Source organism: Myxocyprinus asiaticus, chromosome 43, assembly GCF_019703515.2.
Source record: "Myxocyprinus asiaticus isolate MX2 ecotype Aquarium Trade chromosome 43, UBuf_Myxa_2, whole genome shotgun sequence".
NCBI classification, from domain to species: Eukaryota; Metazoa; Chordata; class Actinopteri; order Cypriniformes; family Catostomidae; genus Myxocyprinus; species Myxocyprinus asiaticus.
This window is the reverse complement of record NC_059386.1, coordinates 15,473,968-15,491,090: the sequence shown is the minus strand read 5'-3', so window position 1 is coordinate 15,491,090 and position 17,123 is coordinate 15,473,968. Positions and strand designations below refer to the sequence as shown.

General features: G+C 39.4%; 1 protein-coding gene across 3 annotated transcripts in view; it reads left to right on the top strand.

Annotated features, from left to right (window-relative positions):
* kcnip3b (Kv channel interacting protein 3b, calsenilin) overlaps positions 1 to 17,123 on the top strand; it is a 52,410-nt gene that overhangs the window by 7,633 nt on the left and 27,654 nt on the right. For 2 of the 3 annotated variants that reach the window (XM_051685383.1, XM_051685381.1), the window contains exon 2: positions 6,299 to 6,479. Coding sequence is in view for 1 of the 3 variants with exons in the window: in XM_051685384.1 (XP_051541344.1) it covers positions 6,269 to 6,479 (211 nt within the window). In the remaining 2 variants the exon portion in view is untranslated. Of the gene's footprint in view, positions 1 to 4,855; positions 6,480 to 17,123 lie in introns of those variants that run through there. The other variant, XM_051685384.1, reaches the window with a different exon arrangement.

The following is a 17,123-nucleotide window of genomic DNA, read 5'->3' as shown; positions in this document are numbered from 1 at the left end:
AGAGGTAAGTTATTCCAACGTTTAGGAGTTGCCACTGCAAATGCTCAATCTCCACTCGTTTTCCATCTGGTCCTAGGAATCATTAAGGTCAGCTGACCTTAAAGACCATTTCGGCTCATATATCTTAAGTAACTCTGCCAAATATGGGGAAGCTAAATTGTGCAGCGATTTATAAATAAAAACCAACAGTTTAAAATCGATTCTATACTGAATCGGCAGCCAATGTAAGGAAACTAAAACAGGAGTAATATGGTTTCTCTTGCTGGTTACCCGTTAAAAGCCTCCCAGCAGCATTTTGTACTGTAAACGGTTTAAAGGTGCTATATGTAAGATTGACAACAAGCATTTGAAATAGGTACTGCAGTCCAAACTCAAAATATTGGAGAGTTGTCTGCCCCGCCCCAGACTTGAAGCTTATGTGGGTTGCCAGAATGAGGACATGCAACAGGATCCATTTTTAAAGGATTTCTTGGCTTTAAGCTGTCTCCATCTTCCAAAGGCATCTCCAGTATTTATCCTTGTTTTACTACGCCTCTGGTCATGGTGGTTTTTAGATGGATGATGAGGCTTTTCAGGTCAGGTGGAATCTGTTATCGCTGATCCATTTCGTTTGCTGGCTTCCATGGCTGCAGCACGCAGTGTTGTTTGCCAGCATACTTGTTCAAATCTGGCAACCCGGCGGTGTCGAAATACTATTGGTGAGTGGACAGTGGGCGGGATCACACAGGCCAAAACATTAACAGAAATTCCGGCCCGGAATGGAAACTTCAAAGTAGAATATACTGGCTGTAGCGTTATCGGAGAAGCCAGTATTTCAACTTAGCATGTTTCCTAATTCTCTAATTACATATTATGGTCATTTTGTGATTTAGTACAGTAAAAATATTACATATAGCACCTTTAATAATGATTTGTTAATACCCATGTATAGCGAGTTACAGTAGTCTAACCTTGTGAAAATAAAAGCATGAATGACTTTTTCCAAATCACATGTAGACAAAAATGGCTTTACTTTTGCTATTAATCTTAGATAATAAAAATATGATTTCACCACAGAATAAATCTGCTTCTCACGTCTGAGATCACTGTCAAAGAAAAACCCCAAGTTCCACACTACTGGTTTACAGAAGGGGGCTAAAATGCCCAGATCAGAAAAGTTGTTTACGTCTGGTACTCCAAACCATACAACTTCAGTTTTATCTTCATTTAAATTAAAAAAAAAATTCAACGACATCCATAGTTTGATTTCATGCAAACAATTCAACAGTGACTCTATTTGCTTCTTAACATGCTTCTGCAAAGGGAGATACACCTGCATATCGTCTGCATAAAAATGAAAGGAGATTCCATGCTTACGGAAAATTGTCCCTAGGGGCAGCATGTACAAAGAAAACAAGATCGGGCCAAGAATGGAACCCTGTGGAACCCCACTAAACAGTGAAACTGAGAAGGTTCTATTTGAAAGAAAAGACTTAAACCATGTAAGCACTGTACCATGGATTCCCACCACCTTTTCAAGTCCTGATAATAGAATCTCATGGTCAACGGTATCGAACACTGCACTAAGGTCCAACAACACAAGTACTGCTGAGGACCCTGAGTCGACCGCGATCAATAAGTCATTTGAAACCCTCATCAGCGCCGACTCAGTGCAATGGTAAGCCCTAAAACCTGCAAATAAATGCTCTAAATGACAATATTTTTATTTGGAATTTGGGAGAAATGTTGTCAGTAGTTCATAGAATAAAACAAAAATGTTCATTTTACTCAAACACATACCTATAAATAGTCAATCTAGGCACAGCCATTAACCAGTAAAATAAAAAATGGCACTCCAAGTCAAAAAGGTTGCCGACTCCTGCTCTAGTATCTGCTTAGCTAGTGCTGCTCTAGAGCCTTCTAAGCTACAGGTGCTCTATAATCTGCTCTGATAGTGCTCTTAAAGAATCTGCTCAGCTAGTGCTGTTCTAGAGCCTGCTAGGCTACAGGTGCTCTATAATCTGTTCTGATGGTGCACTTAAAAAATCTGCTCAGATAGTGCTGCTCTAGAGCTTGCTCGGCAACAGCTGCTCTAGAATCTGTTCAGATAGTGCTGCTGTAGATTCCGCTCAGCAACAGCTGCTCTAGAAATTGTTCAGAATGGGCTTCTCTAGAATCTGTTCAGATAGTGCTACTCTAGTATCTGCTTAGCTAATGCTGCTCTAGAGAGGTCAAGACAGGGAGAGAAGTGGTTAGATGAATCTGATTAAAGGTGCTGAAGGGATGCAAAATTGTCTACTCTATTTCTAGAAATGCTATCTGCAAGAGTCACCTTCACTCTTAACAATATCAAATATATAGACCATTATTGTGCTCTATATACCTTTGTACCAGTGAGATGCTACTAACACAGCCTTCCTGGTTTTCCTGTGGGGTTATCAAGGGCTGTTTGCACTGAAGGTTTATGTGACAGATTGAACGGCCAGAGTTGTCAGGCCAGGGATTAACTGGATCCTGCTATGTTGACATTGCTTACCGTACACGATGCACTCGACTACACTCACTGCAGTCATATCAATAATGCAGCAGGTGCCCAAGGTCCGTAGGTGACAGCATGACAGTCCAGCACAAATACACACATGCCCACATAAAAGTGAACATTGTTACCAACTAGGGATGGGCATCTTGGTCATTTTGTCTACTCGAGTACTCGGATTAAGTACTCGTCTAGTACTCGAGGTTCAATGATATGTACATAACTGTATATATAATAACATGACAAACAAGACAAACGTCTTTGGCTGCTGCATTGTGTCTTGTTGTTCCAGTGTATTGTCTATTCATTATTATAGGATGTTATAAAATAATCTGTTACAAAACATACAAAAGATTGCATAATCAAAATTATAATGCATCATATTTTGTCATTAGGTGAAGATCTGCTGCCCATCTCAATGAAAGAATATGCACAATGCACGTCTGTCTGTTCTTCTTTCAGGTTACCGTAGTAATCTTAGTAAGCGTGCACCAATTTTTTTATTGACTGTCTGAACCGTCAATTTTCAAATCGCATTTGGCTTAACAGGAGATGCCATAACCATCACGTTTTAATATGCGTGTTATGTTGAAGTTCAGTTTTGAAGACGCTGCATTCTGTTCCATTTAGCTGTGCTCTGTCTAGCTGTTTGAAACACTCGTCTATGCATTAAGTCCACTGCCACATGCCTGGTGTGTGTGTGTGTGTGTGTCTCCCCAAGTGTTCTCCCCTGTGGGGAAAACCGTGATGCTCCGTATTTTGAAGTTTATAGTCTAAAAGATAATCTTTCTATTGCTTTCCTCTGTCTAGCTGTTTGAAACACTCGTCTATGCATTAAGTCCACTGCCACATGCCTGGTGTGTGTGTGTGTGTGTGTGTGTCTCCCCAAGTATTCCCTCCTGTGGGGAAAACCGTGATGCTCCGTATTGTTGTTTCTGTGATGATTCATGAAGCGTTCCATTCAACTCGCAGAGTCAGCATTTCCACCTTTCAACTGGGGAAAGTGAAATGGAATGAAACTTTATGTTGGACTTCTAACTTGGAAACTCATGCGGAAATCTTCAACTCCCATTTCCCATTATTTAGTGATGTTCTGAATGTTCAGAGCAAAGCTAACTGTCTTTTATATTCAAAATGAAAATAAAAAAAGTGTGGGCCCTCCCACGATGCCTTGCGCCGTTCAAGATGAATAATAGCTTATTTTAGGATGCACACACAAGCAAACTCTAATAGATATTGGATGTGTATTTCAATGAGGATGTGAGGACAAGTACATTTCCTTGAGGAAATATATTTTTTACTTTTTTTATTCTCTCTTTTTCATGTACTGTATTCAGCTACTAAGTCTTAGATACTTTTCTCACTCTGACTTTAAACTTTTTCACACATTTTCTTCTCAGCATCTCTTTTATAATGTGTGTTTCACCTCACACAACTTTGACACATTTGTCATGTACTGTATGTGTTGCTTGTGGGTGAATACTACACAATACTACGTTTATACTATGTTTTTGGAGTGTTACACATTTTGTGTGGTCTGAACCTACATTGAATTAGTAGTAGGTATGTTGCTAGTTGCTGCAACTGCCTGTTTTTGCTTTAACTGCAATTTTAATGTAATGGTGCCATCTTACAATGCCTGTGGTAAAATAGAAATGGTACACAAGTGTCTCCCTACCAAGCAAGCAACCTGACCATACAGCTGAATTTTGAAGTTTATAGTCTAAAAGATAATCTTTCTATTGCTTTCCTCTGTCTAGCTGTTTGAAACACTCGTCTATGCATTAAGTCCACTGCCACATGCCTGGTGTGTGTGTGTGTGTCTCCCCAAGTGTTCTCCCCTGTGGGGAAAACCGTGATGCTCCGTATTGTTGTTTCTGTGATGATTCATGAAGAGTTCCATTCAACTCGCAGAGTCAGAATTTCCACCTTTCAACTGGGGAAAGTGAAACGGAATGACACTTTATGTTGGACTTCTAACTTGGAAACTCGTGCGGAAATCTTCAACTCCCATTTCGTCGAGAAGCAGGTGTGTGTTACTTCACATGAACATGTCGGCACCCAGGGCAGGGAGGTTTACAGTCAGTGACAAACATTCACTTTTATTAAATAATATCCATTAACGAATCAAAGTTCTTAAATGAAATGATAATAAAACGTGTTTAACAAATGTTTTGCAGAGACAGGTGTTCAAAACACGGTTAATTACACTCTTTTGATTATTGTAACGATAGCATTGTAGCGTCGTATATCAGTTTGTTTGCTATGAGACATCTCTGACAATCAATGTACCCCTCAAAATCACAGCGTAATCAATCTCAAAATTAAAAATAAGCTCCCTCTTTGACACATTTGTGTTTAGTTGTCAGGTAATTGTCACTGAATTTCAAATTAAGTGAAAAGTCACATCATGTATGATCACCATCAATCATCGTTTTCATGATCGATCATTGCTGCTATGCTGAGTACCCAAGTACTCGAGTACTCATGCCCATCCCTATTACCAACCAAATCACAGTAAAACACACAAAGACCAGTAGTCAGGAAAGATGCAATAGAGCCTTGCCCTTTGTGATTAATTTGCTCCTGATGTGGTTATGTAATATTTCCCTTTGTCTGTCAGAGCATGTGTAGCCAAGCAAATAAGTTTCATGCTCTTAATAATTTTACAATTCTTAAAATGATAGTTCACCTAAAAATGAAAATTCTCTCATCATTTATTCACCCTCATGTTGTTCCAAACCGTCTTCCATGGTAGAAAGAAATTCATAAGGGTTCAGAAAAACATGAGGGTGAATAAATGTTTACAGAATTTGTATTTTTGGGCAAACTATCTCCTTTAAGTGCTTAAACTGTTTGTGTTTGAAGGAGAGATAAGGAATATTGAAGTTTTTCATGATCTGTGTAGTTCTTGCTTTTTTTCATGAGTTATAAGACTCTCTCTCATGGCAATCTTTGCCTTTGACACATGTTAGACCTCAAAAACTATGTCCCCAAGATGCTGGCCTCTGATATTTTATTAATGCTGTTTTTAGGGAGTTTGAATTATTTAGTGATGTTCTGAATGTTCAGAGCAAAGCTGTCTTTTTATATTCAAAAATAAAATAAGAAAAAAGTGTGGGCCCTCCCACGATGCCTTGCGCCATTCAAGATGAATAATAGCTTATTTTAGGATGCACACACAAGCAAACTCTAATAGATACTGGATGTGTATTTCAATGAGGATGTGAGGACAAGTACATTTCCTTGAGGAAATATATTTTTTACTTTTTTTATTCTCTCTTTTTCATGTACTGAATTCAGCTACTAAGTCTTAGATACTTTTCTCACTCTGACTTTAAACTTTTTCACACATTTTCTTCGCAGCATCTCTTTTATAATGTGTGTCTCACCTCACACAACTTTGACACATTTGTCATATACTGTATGTGTTGCTTGTGGGTGAATACTACATTTATACTGTTTTTGGAAGCGTTACACGTTTTGTGTGGTCTGAACCTACATTGAATTAGTAGTAGGTATGTTGCTAGTTGCTGCAACTGCCTGTTTTTGCTTTAACTGCAATTTTAATGTAATGGTGCCATCTTACAATGCCTGTGGTAAAATAAAAATGGTACACAAGTGTCTCCCTACCAAGCAAGCAACCTGACCATACAGCTGAATTTTGAAGTTTATAGTCTAAAAGATCATCTTTCTATTGCTTTCCTCTGTGCTCAACCTCTTTGACTTGCTTTTAAGATCTGTGCTCCTGTAATGTGTTTTCTCATTGTCTCTCTGCTCCAGGCAGATGGACAGAAGGGTGTAGATGGAGGTCTGCTGGCTGATGCTAACGGGCGTGACGGGGACCCCAGTGGGCAGAAGGAGAGCGGTGGAAAGTGGCAGAAGCCAAGCATCTCCCGCAAATCCCTCATGAAATGCTGTCTGGTCAAATGGATCATCGCCAGTGCGGCGCCTCAGGGCTCAAGTACGGATCTGAAAAACTATGAAAATGTTATGATACCTGTATGCTATGGTCCAGATGGAGGAGTGAATGGAGAAAATTAGAGAGGAGAGGAGATTATGATGTACAAACTATACTATATACTATCTATCTAACACAGGGCCTGAAGCATAAGTCTCTTTTTTTACCAGTTAAGTTACTGTACTGCCTCACTAGGTACTCAACTTAATGTCATATTTTCCTTTTCTTACAACATCACTTTCTCACTATTTTCTCTCTCTATCTTTGCTTTCATCATCCTTCACTGATCCTCCTCCTGGCTGCTCTTGGTTTTCTACTTTTCTCACTCGTACTGTGTTGTTTTAGTTAATTATCTTTCTAAAGACTGAGATGTTTGAGTCGTAGCTGTTATAAGCCGGGTTTGTATCGTCTTTACTGTGTTACTTGTGTCAGATGCAGTCTGCTCAAGCACTGCGAAAGGGGACAGTGTGTGTCTGTGCTGCAACATCCAGTGTAAATAATTGACAGAGAACCCTTGTGTATACAGACAGTGAGTAATGTAATGTGTTTCTGTCTACATCTGCAGGGCTGAGATCCCAGTTCTCTTTAATCCCTCTATCCGCTCAGCATTTTTCTCAGCCTTTAGTGTCATCTCATGTAGAATATGTTTCTATATTCAGTCAACCCATTAGCCCGTATTAAAACACGACTATTTACTCCTCAATTTTATTTGCTTGATCCAGTGTAATTACTGCAATCCGTTTTGTGTGCATTTTAAAAAGACAGAGGCTAAATTAAATTTCTTACAAACTTGTATTCTAAATATTTAAAGCTTTTTCCTTTTTTAGAGGCTCCCTCTGTGACAAACAAAAAAAGAAATACCATAATGCTGAATCAGTTGCAATAATGTGATGCTGCTCCTCCACTTGAAATCAACAATCTGGGACTCTGGGACTGCCTTGTATCAAAACTTTATCTAAACACACTGCATTATCAACACATATAAGTATTTCTTAAATTCTTTGTGCAGCCTTTGCCTAAGAATGGAGACTGGCAATTGCTTTAAACTTTTTAAATGCTATTATTACTTAAACCTCTAAAGAAAAGTATTATAAGTAATAAATGCTTTTGTTGTGAGCCAAGCATTTGGGAAGGCCTCCCTCCGTCAGGGAATTTGGAGGATTATAACAAAGCTGTACATTTCTGATTTGCCTTAATCCGCTGAAACCAATATATTAAATTAGCAAAATAATTTTCCATTTAAATGCTGTAACATTGATCGTACACTGCCAGGAAATGGACTTATTTTAATAAACAATTAGCATTGAACATAGAAGTTCAAGTTCTCTTGATATTAAAGATTATTGGACATCACTTTAAGACTTTAAAGGTTTGCATTTACATTTATGGTTTTAGCAGATGCTTATCACTTATCCGAAATGACTTCTTGTACATTCAAGGTACATACACTGATGAGCCAAAACATGACCACTCACAGGTGAAGCGAATAACAAGGCCACATGTCAAGGCCTGGGTATATTAGATGGTAAGCGAACAATCCGTTCTTGTAGTCAACGTGTTGAATGCAGGAGAAATGGGCAGGAGTAAAGACCTGAGCGACTTTGATAAGGGCCAAATTGTTATGGCCAGACGACTGGGTCAGAGCATCTCTGAAACAGCAAGGCTTATAGGATGCTCCCAGTCAGCAGTGGTGATTACCTACCGACAGAGGTCCGAGGTGAGACAAACCACAAACCGGCGACAGGGTGTTGTGCACCCAAGCCTCATCGATGTACGAGGGCAACAAAGGCTATCCTATATGGTCCGAACCGACAGAAGGTCTACTGTGGCACAAGTCATAGAAAATGTATGGGAGGAATGTGTCACAACACACAGTGCATCACGCTCTGCTGCATATGGGGCTGCATAGCCGCAGACCGGTCAGTTTAAGCACCTAAAATGGGCACACGAGAGTAGTAACTGGACCTTGGAGCAGTGGAAGAAGGTTGCCTGGTCCAGTGAGTCCCTTTTTCTTTTACATCACGTGGACGACCATGTATGTGTGCACCGTTTACCTGGGGAAGTGATGGTACCAGGATGCACTGTGGAAAGATGACAAGCCAATAGAGGGAGTGTGATGCTCTGGGCCATGTTCTGCTGAGAAATCCTGGTTCCGGCCATATACAAACTGTAAACTAAGCAGCGCTTGCTTACCATTTTCACACCAATCTCGCTCACCACAGACGGATTCGTAATATAGCTTCATCGAATATTTCTGATAAGTTGCAAATGGCACTGGCATTGTCAGCCCTTGGTCTTTTGCTTGTGAAAGAAGAAAGGAAGCAGTAGAAGTGAAAAATAGGGAGAAACCGCACTAAGTGCGAGAAATCGTGGACACTCCAGCGACAAGCTCAAGGGGCTTTCCCGAACCTGTGCCGAGAGCTGGAGATAACTAAAACCTCAGATTGTTAGCTTTTTTACAGCTTTTTCCTGTTCAGTTCCACATGCAGAAGGAACTTATTTGTCCAATCATCCAGAGGCAAAACAATAACTACCAGGATTGTATCTCCGTCTGATGATTATACTACGCTTCTTGGCAACAGGTAGGCAAGCTAAATGTTTTGCTATTTTTAACATTACAACACCTTTTCAGTTGTAAATATTATGCTTTTTAACGCTTATTTTGAATTAAGTGCTTGAACTTGCTTGAAATGTAGGTTATATAGGATGCCAAGTCTACTTGCAAACAGACAAAACTTACAAAACATCATTTTGGTTGTTAATAGCACAATAACATCTAATTTAATGTAATGAAGAAGTGCAATAATCAGCATACTGTATCTATTGTATGTATATATATATATATATATATATATATATATATATATATATATATATATATATATATATGTAATTTACCACAGCTGTAAGGTGTTTGAAAATGCATCTTGAAAATGCCTGAAAAGTGTTTGATTTGACTTTGGAAAATTTGGTTTTATAAGAGAAATACCTGAAGGTATGTGTGTTATATCTGTTTTCTTTTTTTGATACTTTGAAGTTTATAGTGCGGTTTGTAGGCATTTGGACAGCGACATATGGCCACATGACTACAAGTTATCAAGGGTCTGACATACGAAATTAGCTGACATATGAAACTAGCCTTCATGTGTTTTAAATTTTATTTTCTTGTTTTTCAGTGCCCGGACACAGTGGAAGAGTGGCAGCAAGTAGCCAATGGATTCCAGGCTCAGTGGAACTTCCCAAACTGCTTGGGTGCTCTGGATGAGTAACACTTCAACATTCGCCCCCCCATCAGGAACTGGATCAACATTCTACAGCTACAAGCATACATTTTCCATAGTTCTAATGGCACTGGTCGACAGTAGTTACAAATTCCTCTACGTAGATGTTGGTTGCAATGGGTGGATTTCAGATGGCGGAGTGTTTGGTGGATGCTCACTGCAGGATGCCCTGGAGAATAGAACATCCAACATCCCTAACCCTGCAGCACATCCTGCTTCTGACCGGCTGGCTCTTTATTGCATTGTGGCAGAAGAGGCATTTCCCTTGAAGGAGTACCTCATGAAGCCACATCCAAACCGCAGGCTATCTGTAGAGCAACGCATCTTCAATTACAGGCTGTCGCGAGCTTGGAGGGTGGTAGAAAAAGCTTTTGGCAACCCAGCGAACCATTTTCGAGTCTTTCTAACCACCATTAACATTCAAGACACTGCCATACATTTTGGGAATCGACCAGGAAGGACCGGATCATGACACTGTCCCAGGTGACAAGACCCTGACCTACAGCAGGCCACCCTGCCACACACAACTAATGCTATAACATGAGCCAAGCAGCTCAGGGATGAACTATGCCGTTACTTTAATTCTGACATCGGTGCGGTAACTTCTCAGTGGTGCAAAATATAGGGTGTGTATATGTATGCAAAATACAGGAAATGTGTAAAATACTGACAAACTTGTTGGTTTCCAGAAGTTGGCCTTGGTTTCAGTTCTATAGCTGTAGTCTGAAATTGCAAAATAATGTTTAGTATTTTGCATTATACTATTTTGTGTTCACTCTTGACAAAGAAGTGCGAGTGCAAGTACCCTTTACCAAAAGTCAAAGTGTTTTATTATCAGGGGGCGCTATTGTGCGAACGCGATGTGGACGCGTTTTTAGTGAGCTCCTCACAGGTGAAATTTCAACTAAATAAAAATCAGACCTAGAAGCTTATTTTGTTTATTTTTTCACTGTGGTATGATTTATGAACACACACTGGCACAAAGTTAGTGGATATTGTGTGTATTATGGCAGCAAACGAGGCAGCAAAGAGACGCGGGCTAACACGGCTAGTTCGGCTGATTCGAGAGGTACTCATGAGGAGGATTCACTCACAGCTGAAATGTTCAAACAATCGCTCGAATCCATGAAAAATGATATTTGTGTTAAGATTGAAAGTGCGATTAGTGGTCTACAATCAGACATAAACGGTGTTAAAGAAGAGTTGACTTCGGCTGTTGCCACAATACAGCAATTGCTTAGTTCACAGGAGGAGCGGCTGAGAGCCGTTGAGGACTCGGCGACGGCCGCGAGTGACACTCTCGCGCGCCTTGAAACTACCGTGGCCAAACTGCAGACCGAGGTTAGTGCTCTGTCTTTAAAGTGCGAGGATCTCAAAAGCAGATCAAGGAGAAATAACATCAGGCTGATCGGAATCGGCGAGGGAGAAGAAGGCAACCGTCCGATGGAATTTGTTTCCAACTTTCTCCGCGACCTGTTGAACTTGGAAGAGAGCCGTTGCTCGATCGAGATCATAGGTCACTCCAGCCAAAGCCCAAACCTGGTCAACCACCCAGGCCCTTCAATATTAGGGTCCATTTCTACCACATTCGTGAACAGATTCTCCAAAGGGCACGTCAAAACAGAAGGCTGACCTACAAGAGAAAACCTGTCTTTATCTTCCCTGATCTTACAGCTAATGAGGCCAAAAAAGAGCGGTGTTCGTGAGGTGCGCAAATATCTACGGAATGTTGAAGGAGCTCGATTCGGCTTTCGTCATCCTGCCAGATTTCGGAATACTCTGTCAGGTCACACAGAGCAGCTTTTCACAGATCCTCAGAAAGCGATGGAATATGTAAAAAACTCTCAGACAATTGACTCGAGCAGAGCAGAAAACTTACCGGAGTAGCTGGGAACTCTTTAAATGTTCTAGATTCTGGCGCTGAAGGCTATTTGCCATCTTTTGAGGACATTGTCTACCATGCAATTTTGCAAGATACTTTATCTCTGTGATGATCTGGAATGATCACACTTTGTCATGACCAGTGTGTTATTTTTTATTTTTCACTCTTTTCTTCTCTAAAAACCACTGTTTGTTAATTTTGCACCATGCATTAGACTGTAGTCTACCCATATTCTACCTAAGTGGATAGACAGACAACTGGATAGACACCTATGCTGTGGTCTGTGTACTTAATTTATGTCTGTTCACCTGATGATGCACTTAGTTTACGCTAAAGTTGTCTTTTTGTATGAAATACATCTCAATGTCTCTGATCACACTAAATTACGCAGAAGATGGGTCTCACAATCTTTTTACTCATTATTTTCTAGTAGAGCAAGGGGAGTTGCTATCCTTATTCATAAAGATATTTCTTTTAATCCCTCAGATGTGCTGGCTGACCGTAATGGTAGATATATCATAGTATCTGGGCTGCTGTTTAATACCCCTGTGGTATTGGCTAATATCTATGCACCTAATTTTGATGACGATACATTTTTTATTAAGTTCCTTTCTGTCTTACCAAATTTACATTCTAGTTATTTGATTATCAGGGGAAATTTCAATCTTTGCCTAAATCCCCAACTTGACAGAGCTTCTCAAAGAGGAACAACCCTCTCGAAGTCAGCAAAAATAATAAATTATTTTCTTAATTATTACACTGTTACAGATGTTTGGTGATTTTTTAACCCATTTACACATGGTTATTCCTTCTTTTCCCATGTTCATCAGTTTTTTTCCCGCATTGATTACTTTTTAATCGACAACAAGCTCTTACCTTTGGTTCAACATTGTATTTATAATGGAATTGTTATTTCAGATCATTGTCCTCTTACTTTAGGCCTGAGGTTTGAGTGTAGGTACACACAACACCCACTCTGGAGGCTGAATGTTTGCCTGCTAACTATTGAAGACTTTGTCCAGACTATTTCTTCTCAAATAGACTTTTTTATCAGCGTGAATGCTACCCCAGATATAACACATAGCACCCTCCGGGAAACATTCAAAGCCTACATTAGAGGACAAATTATATCTTATATGTCATTTGAAAAGAACAAACAGAGGAGATCTATGGCAGATCTGACAGATCGTATCTATCAGTTAGAAAATCAATATGTAAATAATCCTTCACCCAGCATACTTAAAGAATGTCTTCTCCTAAAAACTGATTTCAACACTCTCTCTACTGTTGCCACTGAGGAGATGCTGATTAAATCAAGGCATGCTTTTTATGAGTATGGAGAGAAGGCAAACAGGCTCTTAGCCCATCAGCTTAGACAATCCTCTGCTTCCCATATCATCCCAGCTATAAAAGTACACAATACTCTATCGTCAGTTTATTGTGAAATCAATAATTCATTTTTGGAATTTTATCGGTTACTATATTCTTCTGAACAAACCTCTGATTATGAGGACTTTCACAATTTTTTCAAAGATCTTTCATTACCCCACATCAGTACTGATGCTGTACAATTCCTGTACAGCCCTATTTCATTAGATGAGGTTCACGATGCCATTTCAGCCATGCAAGGTGGTAAGAGCCCTGGCCCAGAAGGCTTTCCGGTTTAATTTTTAAATCAATTTTCTAGACAATTCCTCCTCTTTTACTAAATATGTACAATGAATCTTATGATCTAGCCTGCCTTCCCCAAACTCTGTGAGAAGCTTCAATTTCCTTAATTCTGAAAAAGGACAAAGATCCCCAAATGTATAGCTCATATCACCCAATTTCTCTTTTAAATGTTGATGTAAACATTTTTGCCAAAATTCTTGCTTCACGATTAGAAACAGATCTCCCTAGTATAATTCCACTGACCAAACTGGCTTTACTAAAAACAGATTCTCATTCTTTAATGTCAGACATTTATTTAACATCCTCTACCATCCCATGTCTTCATCAGTGGCTGAGGTTTTGATCTCGCTCGTTGCAGAAAAGGCTTTTGACAGGGTGGAGTGGGACTACTTATTCCACACTCTTCAGATGTTTGGTTTTGGAGCGAGTTTTATATCTTGGGTCAAGTTATTATACAAAGCCCTACTTGCCTCTGTTCGTACCAACAATATTTCTTCTGCATATTTCCAAGTTAATCGAGGTACAAGACAGGGTTTCCCTCTCTCGCCTCTTTTGTTTGCAGTTGCAATAGAGCCTTTGGCCATTGCCTTGCGCCAAAACTCAAGAATAGCTGGTATAATCAGAGATGGACGAGAGCATAAAGGTTCTTTGTATGCGGACGACTTGCTTTTATATATTTCTGACCCATCTAAATCCTTGTCCCATGTCCTCAAAATGTTTGATATGTTTGGAAGGCTCTCCAGCTATAAATTGAATTTACAGAAAAGTGAAATGTTTCCTATCAACAATGCTGCCCGGGAGTTCTCTTTCTCTTCTTTCCCATTTAAGGTTTCCCACTCATTTACATACCTTGGTATACGACTAATACTTTTCCTAAACTTTTTACTGAAAACTTCCCCCATTTATTGGAGCAAGCTGAACAGGATTTAAAGCGTTGGACCTCATTCCCATTATCAGTCGCAGGTCGAATAAATTGTATCAAAATGAATGTGCTGCCTAAGTTAACAGTGCATCCCAGTGTTTATTCCCAGCTCATTTTTTCATAGGCTGGATAGTGCTCTCACCTCATTTATATGGAATGATAAACCTGCTAGTATGAGTAAAAATCTTCTACAACGTCCTAAGCCACTGGGCGGAATGTCTTTGCCTAATTTTCAATTTTATTATTGGGCTTCAAATATTCGCCCTGTACTGCACTGGCTCTACGAAGATCCCGGGGCTGATGCTCTGTCATGGGTAGCCATTGAGTCTGCCTCATGCTTGCCTTCCTCCCTAGCAGCTTTAGTTTATGCTCCTCTTTCCTTTCCCTGCGACAAATTTACTAAAAACCCTACTAAGATCTACACTTAAAATCTGGAAACAGGTGAGACGTCATTTTGGCTGGCAAACTATGTCCCCAAAATCCCCTGTTCATTCTAATTATGTCTTTAATCCCTCAATAATTGATAAGTCTTTTACATCTTAGCATGCTAATGGCATTAGGGTAATTAATGACTTATACTATGAGGGGACTTTCTGTTCATTTCAACAGATGTGCAAGCAGTTTAATATCCCTAAAAATAATTTTTTACGTTACCTCCAAATTCATGATTTTGTATGTAAAATGTTTCCTCAGTTTCCTGCTCCACCTCCCTGCTCTCCATTTGATCATTTATTGGAAGACCCTCCAAGATGGAAAGGCATTATATCGACACTCTACTGTAAAATTTTGGCCCCACTCTCTACATCCCTTTCTCATTTAAATGTTTTGTGGGAAGATGACTTAGATATGGTTATTTCGGATGAGGACTGAGAATCAGTCTTTTACAGAATACACAAGTCCTCAGTCTGCGCAAGACATGGGCTTCTGCAGTGCAAATCTGTGCACTGTGTACACTGGATGAAGTTGAAACTATCCAAGCACTTTAAGCATATAGATCCTGCTTGTGATAGCTGTAGCTTTACCCCAGCCTCTCATGCACATATGTTTTGGTCCTGTATAAAGCTTAGGAGCTTCTGGGCTACTATTTTTGAGACCATCTCTGGTTTCTTAGGTAGATTGATCTCCCCTTGCCCGCTGATATCTATTTTTGGAATCATTCTGAATCATATAATCTTACAAAGATACAATCTGATTGTATAGCTTTTATCATGCTCTTAGCCAAACTATGAATATTGCTGAGGTGGAAGGATCAAAGGCCTCCAACTCCAACACAATGGATTCGAGATGTCCCTTTTTCTTAAAGTTAGAAAACATTAAACACTCTATAAGAGGCTCGTCTAACCAGTTTAATAAAGCTTGGGACCCTTTTAAGCAATATGTCTTAGAACATGTTTTACTGTCTGACCTAGACTGAATCTCATTTCCAACATTCATTTTCAGTTACATTTTCTTTTATCATGCAGACTGTGCACTTTCATTGTTTTGTTAAGCCACACTTTTATTTATTTTTTTCTTTTTTTATCTGTTTGTATTATTATTTAAGTTGATTTTGTCTTTTGTTTTGCTTTGTTTTTCTTCTTTGTAATCTTGTCCTGAAACTCATAAATAAAGTTTAAAAAAAATCAAATAAAAAATATTGTTATATTATCAAATGCGCAGTACAATGGGCAATGAAATTCTTATAAAGCACAGATATAAAAAAAATTAAATATTAAAAAGTTAAAAAGTTAAAAAAATATAGGTAGTAAAAATATAAAATATAAGTGTGCAGGAATTATTTACATTTACATGCATGTGTTACAACTAGTCCTTTGTTGCCACATGTAACATTACAGATGTGTAAATTATCTGTCAGAGGTTTCTAATGCCAGGCCCTGGCCCACTGAATACTTGAAGATGTAGTTGTCCACCTCGTGCTGGAAATGTGGCAGTAAATGTGGGACAGCTTCCACATTCTGTGCTCAATATTTTTGTAGTAGGCAGAGATGGCATCACTGTGGTCCTCCTGAGAAGCTAACCTTTCCAGGGTTTTACCAGTGGTGCGCATCAAGTATGTTGACTCCTTTCTGTGCTTCACCTGAGGCCTTGGAGTGCTTGACTGACTAGAGGTGCTTGGTAAAGGCTCCTCTCTGATGGCTGTGGACTCTGCTCCACAGATGGTGGATTCTGCTAGGGGAGTGCTGGACTCTATTTGGTTGGGGTGTGGTCAGGTGTGAAATGCCTGGTGTGAATAAGCTTCCTTCACAGTGTAGACAAATTGATATTATAATGGCTTTATAAAGATGCACTTCATGGCACATTGTGGAAGACAATGGGAGAGTGAAACCAAGTTAACGTATGGAAGGCTACTTGTGAATAGAGGGGTAGAAACCCCCACCTGGACAACCAGTGGCTTCTTGCAAATTTGTATTTACATTTTTGTCATTTAGCAGATGTTTTTATCCAAAGCGATTTACAATAAGTAAATGAAAGAAGCAAGAAACAATGTTTTCTTGTTGCGAGAGGACGGATTCAAGATGCTAGCACATAATAACAATACAATTGCCTGTTCCATAACCGAAATAAGAAAAAACAAATTATATTTACCGTGCACTAATGAACAATAACACAAACAATTATGAACAGTTTCTACTAAAGAGCTCAATGGCCAAAAAGAAAATCTTACCTGATATAACAAGTTTGTTTTCGATCTCATGCCAGAGTTCTGCTTTCACCACTTGGCTGGCATAAAGTTTTTCTGTAATGTACAGAGTTGGCCTCTCCTGAATCATGTTGATCAGTTGGTCTTCAGATTCTTCTTTCCAGACGGCCATATCGCTATGAAAATATTCACGTATTGTAATGCTCAGATGAGATGAAGATGAAAAATGAGAAGAGCCTTCTGAGTGTGT